The sequence below is a fragment of the Melanaphis sacchari genome, unplaced genomic scaffold (assembly GCF_002803265.2).
Source record: "Melanaphis sacchari strain LSU unplaced genomic scaffold, SCAv2.0 Contig10_pilon_pilon, whole genome shotgun sequence".
Taxonomy (NCBI): domain Eukaryota; kingdom Metazoa; phylum Arthropoda; class Insecta; order Hemiptera; family Aphididae; genus Melanaphis; species Melanaphis sacchari.
In genome coordinates, this window is record NW_020270420.1 from 2,791,483 (window position 1) to 2,804,388 (window position 12,906).

The 12,906-nt window shown below is 33.3% G+C and overlaps 1 protein-coding gene across 6 annotated transcripts in view; it reads left to right on the plus strand.

Annotated features, from left to right (window-relative positions):
- Positions 1–12,906, plus strand: part of LOC112603602 (LIM/homeobox protein Lhx4-like) — a 113,790-nt gene that overhangs the window by 87,325 nt on the left and 13,559 nt on the right. For all 6 annotated transcript variants that reach the window (XM_025352259.1, XM_025352257.1, XM_025352258.1 and 3 more), the window contains one exon: positions 3,908–4,009. In XM_025352259.1, coding sequence (XP_025208044.1) covers positions 3,937–4,009 — 73 coding nt within the window. In that variant the 5' untranslated portion in view covers positions 3,908–3,936. The remainder of the gene's footprint in view (positions 1–3,907; positions 4,010–12,906) is intronic.

Consider the following 12,906-nt stretch of genomic DNA (forward strand, 5'->3'; position numbering starts at 1 on the left):
TACTATAAGAAAAATAATAAATATTGTATTAATAGACACTATTAATGTCAATAAAAATAAACACGCATTTTTTCAATATTTGATTGGTAATATATATTGTACCAATAATACCTATACATACATACAGTTATCCACTGTAGGTACACATTAGTACACGTCTTATACGTACATACACATGTACATACGTTCATGTATAGTGTATACATAACGAATTCCGCCCTTTTTGCATAGTCGGTACCTAACGGCGTTTCCGTCGCTAATTTCCGGTTTTCCCCAGTTAGTTCCGACTAGCTCCTATTCCATTTCCTCTTTTTTTTTTTAAATCCCATATTAATATAAAGGTTACATCAGATCGATGAGCCTTGAACAGAATTAATAGCAGTCAGCGAAATTTAAACATCACAACGGCCAATGCGTACATCACTATAAAATTCATTAAAAAAATGAGTTAGTGGATGGCGAAGCAGTGAGGGAAATCCAATTCCATTATTATTATTTTTTTAAATTAATCGAGGAAACCCGGCGCCATTGCTGTTGAACACCTAACACGACTATGTAATGTTTAATTATAAACATTTCATTAACTTTTAAAAACCTAATGGCTTTTTTCGGATTGTTCAAAATCGACGGGTTGGTGGTTGTGAAGGGAGAGTAGCCGCGGTATGTCGACAGTGGCGGTGCTTTCATCAAAATTATTACTGTGCTTTAGGGAGTCCGTTTTTTTTTCTGTTATTCATTAAACGAATGATACATCAATTTTATTCATTGTGCTGTTTGTTTGTTCAGTAATTTTCAAAATTAAACAACCGACAACCTATACTATATCTATATCTATATGCGCGCCTGCACCAAATATTCTCGGGCCAGAAACGGGAAAATTGGTTTCTTAAATGCTAAACTAATTCAATTTAATTTCTTGATTGCTGTTGGTTAGGCCCGATTGTTATATGGTGGATTGCTAGTGATTTATTCAAACCTAACCCGTATATACGTGATTTTGACACGATAATTAGGAGTCATTTATGGAAGTCTGCATTTTCAAACAGATTTAATTCAATTCAAATGCCTATACACATCCATATACGACGGCGCTTGTTAATTGAAATATTTGTTCCGTCATTTTCTAACTTATTTGCAATCTCACGTTCCGTTTAATTATTTCCCGCAATTTCCTTTTGCGTTACGCATAAAACGCGCAGACGAATTTTAACTTTATTCTATACCATCTGTTTACCATTTTCAAGCAGTGGACGGTTGGCTATTGTGTTCCTAAAAAATAAAAAAGAATTAATAAATAAAAACCCATTAGACTAATTTAGTGAACCCGGATGTTAATGACGATGCATATTTATTTTTTTGTATTTATAAATACGCCTAAATCGGAAACGAACTCATTTATCACAAGTAGTATATTTACAATGAAACTATTTTAATGTATCCACATAATAAAAATGAATACTACTCCATTCTGCAAAGATTTTTGGTGCCTATTAAAAAATTTAAAAACATTAAAGTTTATTCTATAGTATCCTATGCTTTTTTTAGAATTGAGATAATTAATTAAATCACGAAGATTGAAAACATAATGCAAACACGATCGTTAACAACAAAAAAATAATAATAACAATAAATACCATTTACAAATATTTATTTTTCAAATTTAACTTTGTTCTAAATTCAATTCAATTAAACTACCCACCGAACGTTTAAGTGGTTTTTTTTATAAATAAGTTCGAAGTAATTTAACCTTTTCAACAATTTTACTTTTATAGGATCTAAGTAATTACATTTTATAAATCCTACCGCATAACAATCAAAACTTAGTTCTCATTACATTAAGAGTTTTTTTTAGTTTTTGGTAACTGGCAAGATCCATTAAATAAAAACCGTAGATTAAATTTAAAAAATGAAATACTCCATATTGTACGATGTATATAGAACGTTTTCGTTTCATTTTAAGTTAAAACCAAGTAGGTACTATATTTAATAGTTTATCACGATCAATATTATAGAATATATTTTTTAAATAAAGTAAAGGTGAAAATATCTATCCTGACAAATTTGATTAAGACATTTCTTATCAAAATGATTTTATAATAAATATTCAAAAGCCTTAAAGCACTTTTACTTAAATAAACAAAATGATTTGGAGTTCTATAAACAATATTATTTTTTCCTCTGTTAATTCACTGTCAGTCTTAATTTCAAAAAAAGTTCAGGAAAAAAATCTTATCAGTTGAACAAAATATAAAATTTGAATACAATCAATTGAAATTGAATACAAATCATTCTGTTCATGTGCTATATAGGTATATAGTTTAAAATATATATGCCTACTAGAATGATGTGTTTGATAATGTAAAGAAGGAAGAAAAAAGGTCGAAAATTGAAAATTCACATAGGATTCACATATTGTTGGCGGTAGAAGGATGATGAGGGGTACGGCGTTTTATATAAATTCTTTACTGATTGAGACGAAGCGGGTAAAAAACACGTTTCTCAAAGGACGACCTAATTGTGACGATTGCCTATCGGCCGCCACCACGGACGACAATGAACCGTAATGAAACGATTGCCCTTCGCTTCCACCGAAAAGGGACTGTTGATTGGGTTCAGGAGACCGTGGATAAACCATCAGCTGTAGTACTCTATCCTTCTACTCATCCCCTCGCAATGGTCACCCATCTATAGATTTTTATTTTTATTATTATAGTCGTCGTCGTCGTCGTCGATGTTGTTGTTGTTGTTGTCGTCATCATTACATATTATTATATGATATACAAGTACAACTATCGAATGTGTTTCGAACCAGTGTTATACAGATATCGCACTCATGAGTGTATGCGTACGGTGAATATTATTATAACAACCAACGAGGGATGGGGGTCGAATCAATCGCAAAGGGAGCTTGCACCAAACAGACCGTGAAAAGGTTTTCTTTCATTAGTCGTTCCTAAAAATCGGGGTTTTTTTTTTTTCTATAAACGTATTTACACACACGCGTACCAATACCTATATGTAATATCTACATACCAGATGTACGAACCAGTGTATGATTTCTATACATATAACAGTGTGGATAAGTTTTGAAGAAAAAAATATTTTTGAATTTTTTTCCTGGTGCATACAACTAGTGTAGCGGTATTGGTAGTGAAGAGCACGCGCATACGTGATTATAATGCGGTTAGGTTTTATGTAAAGGCAAATGAAGCAAACGAGTGTTCAGTTCGCAATCAGCGGTGGTGCGAGGGATGGTCGAGGAAATACCGACGCCCGTCGGTGGTGGTGAATTGGAGTTGATTGAGTGTACCATCGAGACGTGCCTTTTTGTTGAAATAAAATGCGTTCATTATATTGCTTACACACACGCGCGCGCGCGCTTGCGCAGACTGGCACACGAACGTATGGGGGAAAAATTGCTGCCGGGAAGGAGAAATAATATTGGTCTTTTTTACTTTTTTTTACGTCAGCGAAACAGGTGGACAATTTAACCTTAATACGAGTTCTGCATAGGGAATTACTGTAAAAACTTCTTTTTTTTAGCCCCAGGATTTCTTTGATTATTTAGAAGTCGGGAAAAAGAACTTCGTGATTATCGGCACGTTCTCGACAAAACGTTAAAAAAAAAAATAAATCCTGAGATTTAACACGACATTTTAATAATAATATATTCTGTTGATAGAGAATTGGTTCACGTGTGAATATATAGTGCATACATTTAGGTATACTTCCTAGTCTACTATACGTGTTTTTTCTATCGTCTTATAATGATAGACGCTGTAAAACTGCTTTACATTTATAAGGAATCAATATAATAATATACAAATATACAATGATTTATGATTTTTTTTTTTCCATTATTACTGTACGTCGTGGCTAACAGTTGGTATATTTTTAATCATTTCAGATGGACTGTTACAGCAATGGACGCCTGGGATGGATGTCCGTAGAAAAAGCACTGTTGTAAACTGTCCGACTGATACGACGATGTTGAACATTGTAGAAAACGGTAAGTCACACGTAAATATTAAAAATCAAACCCCGCCCCAGTTGAGCAGTTATATTATTATATACCTACGTATATTTATTGTGTGTACAATGTACATATCATATATATATAGTAGCAATATAGTGTTGTTGCAGTGTAGTATTATAGTCGCGTGTCACTCGTAAAGAAAGAAAATGGAACATTTCTGTTCCATAATGCATCCGACGTTAGGAATACGGGTGTTAAATAAATCGTGCGCGACGAAGAGTAGAAAATGCGCGGAAATGAAAACCGACCGTTTTGATCCTAGAGAAGGAGATGAAGAAAAAACGACGGGTTATTCCTTAGGCGACCATTTTCCAAATTGAATATGTGTGTAACAATACATAACCCTTTGTTTTGCGCCCGTACATGTATACGCGAATTCCCGATCGGAACCCGACCCCTCTCACCGCCATACCAAACCCTCGGAGTCGTCCAAATAAATACGTATATATACATGCTATATAATATGCTCTCTCCAAAGTTTTTTTCCACCGCCGTTGTAGTTCTCCTCTTATTTTTCTCCCCCCACTCTTGGATTTACAACCTACGGGATTTCGGATACACCTATTTAGTGTTCCGGCTACGAAATTATTAGTTACACTTCGTGTCGACGGTCTTAGGGGAGAATAGACGGCATATATATATGATCCACAATAACATAAACATACACGTGTAATTTATACAATAATACGAGTTATAACCAATATACAATATACTGTACTATATTAGTATAACTATAAATAATTATAACACTATATTATACTATTGCAGCTTATGTCCAATATATATTACTATATTATAATTATATGTATAATTTTATATATAGCGTTACGCGTGTGTAGTGTATTAGAAAAATGTCTCTCATCTGTCAAAACCAAAAGTCGTCTCCGTTCCAAACGCGTCTGTAAACCGACGGCGTCCGGCCCCTGCAATATGAACGAATATTGAAAATCCCTCAATATTAAATTGACTCTGTGAGAAACGGTTATATCCGCCGCGTTCCGTACACATTTAATATTCTCCAATCTTCCGGACGACGGCGACGACGATATACGCGCGTTCCTTCTGGTCCTAAAGGTCTCCTTATATATATAAATATATATTATGTAATACATATGAGAGGAGTAGTACAGTATTATAATATTATAGAAACGTGTGCATGAGCAGCTGGGTAGAGGTCCCGCACAATCCATCTAAAAGTCATTTCTGGATATTTATATTTTTTTTTTTTTTACAATAATAATAAATATTGAGAGAAAAATAGCTCTCTGTTGTTTATGTTTTATTGAAAAAATATAAACATTTATTTATAAATCCTTAAACCAAAGAATGTTTCTTCGATAATAAATGTCTACGTCGGTCGGAAAATGCGTTTGATTCCCACGGAATATCAATGGATACATACTTATTAAATAGATCTAACAAAGAGAACTGCGTATGTGAACGGTTTATAATGTGTATATAAACGGCATCGTATGAATAGAGAATAGTGCTTGCTTGACTACCGATTATATGTAGTGTGTGTGCATTTATAAAATACATTGTAACTAATGCTTTATGGAGTTATCTGTTTCGGGGACGTATGAAAGACGAAAGAACCATACATTTTCTTGTACTTTTATTTTTGACAAAAAAAAAAAACAAAAAAAAAAAAACAACATAATAACCATGTTGTAATAGTGTGGCTATGTTATAGTATTACAACTAAGCGAGGTTACATGACAAAAATTAGATCTGTTATAATTTTTCTGAACAATACCTATCGCATTAGCATACAAATATGATTCTGTGACGTACCTAAACGATTAATTTTGAAATGTTAAATATATTTATTAAGAATTAATTTTTTTCTCATTGCGTAGAGAGATTTAAGTGTATTATTTAACTGTAAGTTTGATCTTTTGAATCTCTTTTTTCTGTTAACACTTTTTGTTTGTATTTTCTTTTGTTGACGTTACGCATAGAATTTTTATTTTCAATAGCCGTTTTATATCTAAGCTGTCATCGTATTTCGACACACTAAAAATACGTGTCGTTAAAAATAATTTGTGTTGTTAATCAAGAATTATTTTCAAAATAATTAAAAGCCTTTGTGATGAAATGTTTTTACCATCGTGTACACTTAAATATAGTAACTGTTATTTGTATCAGAGTTCATGAAAGTATCTGTTTCCATTGGTAATATTTGATTGTTTAAATAAAATGAATACGTCAGAGTAAAATACGATCAAAAACGATTAATGTATTATAGGTTCTGATGTGTTTTCGAAGACACACAATATATTTTATTCCGTTTATTAATATAGCTACACCGGGAATCGAATAGTTTTCTCGAGTTAACCAAACAGACGACAGCCAAACCAATTTATCCTTATGTGTGTATATATTATATACTCCTCCGGGGTCTGCGTGCGTCGAACAATATTTACTCGTCTTTCTTACATGCCACCCCGTTAATCATGTGCGCCCGTTTGTACATTTTCGCAAGTAAACGTTGATAAAGATGAAAAGATATTTGTTCAGGATTATTTGGATTGATGAAATGATATAAATATATATGTGTGTATGTATGTATGTATGTATTAATAATAATATATTGGCTTGTGGGGATGTGGTAACAACTTTTTTAATAGATCTATAAACGCGATGACCTCGATCGCCGTCGGCGTCTTTTATTCGATGGTTCTATGAAAATTCGAAATTTCCACATACGTAAAACTGAATAAACCATAAAATCGTTTTTCAAAATGATCAAACAGATATGTGTGTGCGAATATATGAATACATAGATTGTGTACGTATATTATTTGTTTTTAGTTCACGTAAACGTGTAATTTAATACATCTTTTGCAGTCCAAGTATTAATCTTATATTTAAAATAATTATAAAAAAAAAAAAACGAAAACATTACTGGAATATTTGCGTTTCGACACGTAGCCAACAATACTGCGTGGATTCAGGGGGAATTTTCGAGGACGCGCGACCAATTCAATTTTCTATTCATGGTGCGATGCACAGTCTAGTGGAAATAAATCGATCTCGCTAAGTTAATAATAATCCGGCAACAACACGCGTCCATTTTTATATACGGCCGTAATGCTATTACGTTATTATAGCCTACGGGCGATGTTTAAATCGATGCGCGAGCATTAGAAGGCAATAAGCGGAATTGAACACAGTGTGCCACTCACTCGGACCCTTATATTATATAGATACGTATATGTATCGAATCATCCTTAGGGATATGTCCGTTTTCTGCAAACTTCTACTGTTTTCTTTGGGAGTTTTTTTTTTTTTTTTGAAAAATTGAGTTTTTAGAAAGCGGATGACACCCCGGGGAATCCCCGGTTGAATGGATTATAGGCAGGACGAAGAAGGTCGGGCGTTCCTCCCTGCTCTAAATGGACAGCGTGCCCGGACACACCTTCCGAATGACAAATAACCTTATAAATGTCGACCCACAAAACGTTTTTCCGTGTAAAGGCTGACTTCGGCTATTATGCTCGTAAGTCATAATGTTTTTGTTTCGTCTCATGTTGTGGTAGATTTCCGATCTCGTGAATATATATATGTTTGGTAAACGCCTGTTACAGCACATAGCTACTCTAGGGGGGCAAAGAATAGGACCTAAACGGGAGACAGTGCCCAAAAAAACGTTAGACCCCAAGGAATTTATAAACTATTGTTGTTTTTTGACAAATAGCCAACTCAACTTTGCCAAACATTGTGTAATATCAACCAATCATTGTCAACCTATACTCACAACATTTCATTGTCTAAGACATAAACTCGATTAAACCACAAAGTAAGTATAGTACGAATGGTCTGAATCTAACAGCGATGCACTTCATCTTATTACGACAAGTTATTAAGACGTATAACGTATTTATACATCAATCGAAGCTGTCAAATATACCTATGTAATAAGTATTATAATTTATAAAATTAATAACTTGTATTATCGAACAATCGGAAAGTTAAAGTTTTTTTATCAATATATTACATTAGAATATAGCTGATATGTATACGAAAACTTTATTTAAATTAATACGCGTACAATGCATTAGCTTAGTAATGTTCCTTGATAACATCAACCTGTAATAAATTCAGATTAACGTTAATTAAATGTATCAAATTGTGAAATGTGAACAAAACAAACTTAATATGCTGTAAAATTATTAATCTTTCATTGTACTCTTGTATATACAACGGTTGAATTGAAGGTATTATTCAATCATTACCTCTGCAGTGAAAGCGAACCTATAATGTTAATTGTTATAGTAATTATAAATTAAATTGTTTTAAACTTGCGTTTCGATTCTGACCATTGTTTTACCCTTCTTTATTGTATAGCGCACAATCAGGAATTTTAAAAGATATACAAATTATTAATATTATAAAAGCTGAAATATTAAAAATTTGAATTCAACCATATATATCTACTTAAGAATTTAAACACTGCAAATTGTTATTATTAGCATAAGTAGTGCCCAGTATTTGCTTCCGTCACTAACTATATGCACATCAAAATTAAAACTCAAATCATATATTTATCTATAAATTATTGACTATAATATAATAGCATATACTTATATCTATATATCTCGTAAAGCGTTCGTAATTAATATAGCTACGACTAATTTAGCAAATGCTATAGAATATCATATTATTATTATTATTATTATTTAGCATTGTGCTGTGCCATGTGTTTTGAAGACGCTAATTTACTCGTCCAAGAAAATTCATTAACGGACAAAAACGGCTCAGGCCTGTTTATTGTGGAATTAATTACTTGCATATTAAGCAACGAAGTTCTCTGAGTTTGTTTGATTGTTAGCCTGTGTATATGTATGTGTGTGCGGCGTGCGCGCGTGTGTGTGTATCTCTCTCTCTTTCACTCTCTCATTCCATCTCCTCCTCGTCCCTTTCTCTGTCACTCAACTCCCTTATACAACGCACGCGATCTCTCCCCCCATTCACCATCTCCCTATTTTCTCATCTGCGTCAGAACCGAGTTTCGATTAATAGTTTAATTACGTGTTCCGTTTGTTCGTGGCTCCGTTGTTTTACGATGGGCAACCCACAATCGCACGCAGGTATTTATACACGCGAAAGAAAAGGTAGCTGCAGCAGTGTGACGTAGGAGGGTAGACGACGTAAACCTCGTTGATTATAATATCACTCGAGTCCAGCGAATATTGCTTGTTTACCGGCCGGGATATAGTACACTGTGCTTACACACACATACACAAACAAACACACACACACACACACACACACACACACACACACACACACACACATATATATATATGAAGTCAAAATGCCATTTCGTCTCCCATTCCCTTTCAAAGGCTCGTGCTCGCGCGCTCGTAATTATACGTGCAAATGTATACACGCTCGCGCGTGCGTGGATACGTGTACGAGTTTAATGCAAACATTGTTAGTGCGACTATATGGTAGTAAGGGGCGAATGGTGGGCTAAAAAAATAACGAAACACAATTATAAAGGAAAATTTTAATGATGCGGGGGACTTAGGGAGCGTTTTATGTTGTGTGTAGTGTGTACAGCACCCGTACATAATGTTTACTTATCTGTACACCAGTGGCCGTGAGCAATTAAAGTTGGCAACCAATTAGGAGATATATGTATTTGTTTTAAAACGAGTGTATAGCGGTGGCGGCTTTAGTAGGTCGAACGAAGGGATAGACTTACAGACAACTATACTGCGAGCTGAGTCGGTGGAGGGTTTATTTAAATTTTCCATAGCAGCGCACCCACGACCGCCCCTTTAGTCGAAAAAGAGAAATTCAAGGAATACATCGTCGATGGGTGGGACAGCGGTGTTTGTGGCCAAGGGTGGAACTCAAGTCTTTCTTAATGAGTTGCATCGTTAACGGAACGCCCGAGCGCTTTTCGCAAGGGTTTTCGACATTGAAACGGAAAACTGGAGGTTACTTTTCTCTGTTTAATCATTCGCCACAATTGCACGGGACACCCTGTATATACGGTTTTGATGTTTTCGAACGGCAATAGTGGTATTTGTATATGTGTGTGGATGAATGTATATGCGTACGTAGCACAGAGGAGGGAAATGTACCGCGGTGATAGGAGGACATTGGTTTAATTTAAACGGCATGGTGGGCACACGGCACGCGCGTTTTGACGGAACCACACGTATTTCGTGAGTTGTCGGAAAACGCCTCGCGATTTATCGCCGTCTCGCCAACATAGTAATATAGTATATCAATAATTGCTGTGACAGAAATATTTATATACCTATTGCTTAATATTATCCTCCACGCGTTGCAATTCGATTCAGGTTTACCAGCCAATAATTGCAATAAATCGAGATTACATAAAAAAAAAACTCGACAGTCGTCAGTCAATATGCGATCGTTGTATTGGTATCGTATCTACTCTGATTGCCTTAATATTCGATAGGTAATGGCTATTATCACTGAAAAATCCCGTTGGCCTGAAGTATAGATAGAAAAAAAACATAATATAGTGTAGAGTAATGTGATAAGTATATTTATCTATACACGAAAACGAAATCATAGTAATAATTTAATTAATAATCATGGGCGTCCCTAGGGGGGGGGCAAGACGGGGTACTTGTCCCCCTCCCTAGAATTTTAAATTTGTTTTTCTAATTGTAATAATTTAATGTTATACTGACGAAACATAATAATATTCTATTAATAAAATGTATAATAATAATACCTAATTGTAATAATGACAAAACATGATAATGTACTATAAATAAAATGAATAAAAAAAAAAATCTTTATTTATTTTTAAATTAATTTTGTCCCCTCCCCCCTAGAAAAATGTCTGGGGACGCCCATGTTAATAATCCTTTTTATATTATTTTTGATATTCTGAATTATTCTGATAAGCGATGGCTATTTGATATGAATTAACCGTAGCCCGTGCATAGTATATAATATACAATATACCATGTTAATAGAATATACACTCTAGGCATCCCCAGATATCTTTCTAGGGGAAGGAGGGCAAAATAAATTTAAAAAATAAGTGAAGCTTTTTTTTATTGTACATTATCATGTTTTATTATTATTATAATTAGGTATTATTATTATATAGTTTATTCATAGAAAATTATTATGTTTCGTCATTATTACATTAAATTATTACAATTAAGTAACAAATTTAAAATTCTAGGAAGGCAAGTGCCCCGTCTTGCCCCCCTACCTGGGGACGCTCATGGTACACATTATCTATTTTTATAACTTTCACCAAAGCTCTAGAATACAATAATACCTTATCGCCTCGTGACTGTCTAGTCAAATATATATTTTCCCATTGATTTTGTCATCAAAGTATCTATTTAACAGAAAATAGTATGATGGACTAGAGGAGTACCTTTATGTTACATTTATATTTCATACGTTTTAAAAAGTTTTGTTTTCAAATATTATATTCATTTCAATATTATAAATATTTTCCGGGTTTCATCGAATGAGTGTTAATAAGAAAAGGAAAGATAGTGCTAATGAAAGAAAGAGAGAAAAAAGTAAAAAGTTATTGATGTTAAGTGGAAAAAAATGTATGAAATTAGTTTCATATTATTACAAAAAAATTTACCTAAACTTTTAACAGATGCTGAAAATATCTCTGGTCATAATGATTTATCATTTAAAAACAACCATATTATTAATATATATTATGTAAAAACATTTTAAGATTATTAAATTTTGGTTACCTATTTTAGATTTTAAATTTAAATATTTTTTTTAATAGTTTTATCAAATAAAATACATACCTATGTAATGAATTTTTATATTTGCTATTTATCTATTTACATTTAAATACAAAATTCATTACATACATAAATAAAATAAAGTTTCTATTCAAGAGATGAAAATGTTGAATGGCCTGGAGAAAATGTATTTTCCTGGCCTGAATTTTTTCCTACTTCGCCCCTGAGCCAAAATGTCAAACAAATCCGTTACCATAAACTTTTGAAGCGTTTGGAGGTATAGAATTTTGGTTGTTTATAAATCATGTGTATAAAGGTTAAAGCATAACATAATCACGTTTATATTGTGTCAAAGATAGGAATTAAATAAATTAATTAAAACCATGGATATTGGTAAATACCAAACTATTTAAACTAGCGTAATGTGTACGTCAATGATACTAATTAGGTTAGTCGTATATAAAATGTTTATATACCTATATATATGGTAAGGAAACCTAAAAGTTAATAGCTGAAAAGGGAGAGTGTATATACGCGTATAAATTAATAATTTCGTAGTGCACCTCGGTCCTCGGTCGACGGTCATGGTATATCGTATATAAAATAAAATCTAAGACGAGCTATAAAATATCGTGACTCAGTATATTTTTAAAACCAAGGAATGAATGAAATATTTTAATTAATTAGTATGTATTAATAAAGTAGCGCTTTTAAATCAAATTCGGGTAAGTAATGGCTGTCGGTGGTAGTTTGTTTGAGTGCACTTAATTTCTGAGAAACGTTTTCAAACCATATTTCGTTTGACGAAAGCAGATTCGTTACACATTTCCCATATAGCTCGAAGTCTGAGATACTAAAAGCTCGTGATCTCAAATCTCGGAGATTTCGTAATCTGAAAAAAAAAATAAAAAATAAAAACAGAAAAAAACATAGAACAGAGAGTACGTATTATACACAAAGTAATAAAAATCATTATGACGTGCGGCTAATTGTAAAATTATTTTGTACCAAAAACAAAAGCTCCAATTTTAATACCAACCATGTTAAACGTCAAAAACCCCTCTGCGAAGTGTTGAAGTGGCGCGCGGGGATGGGATTTGTTATAATAAAAGGTTTATAATTAACGGACTCTCTGTGGCCCTTTGC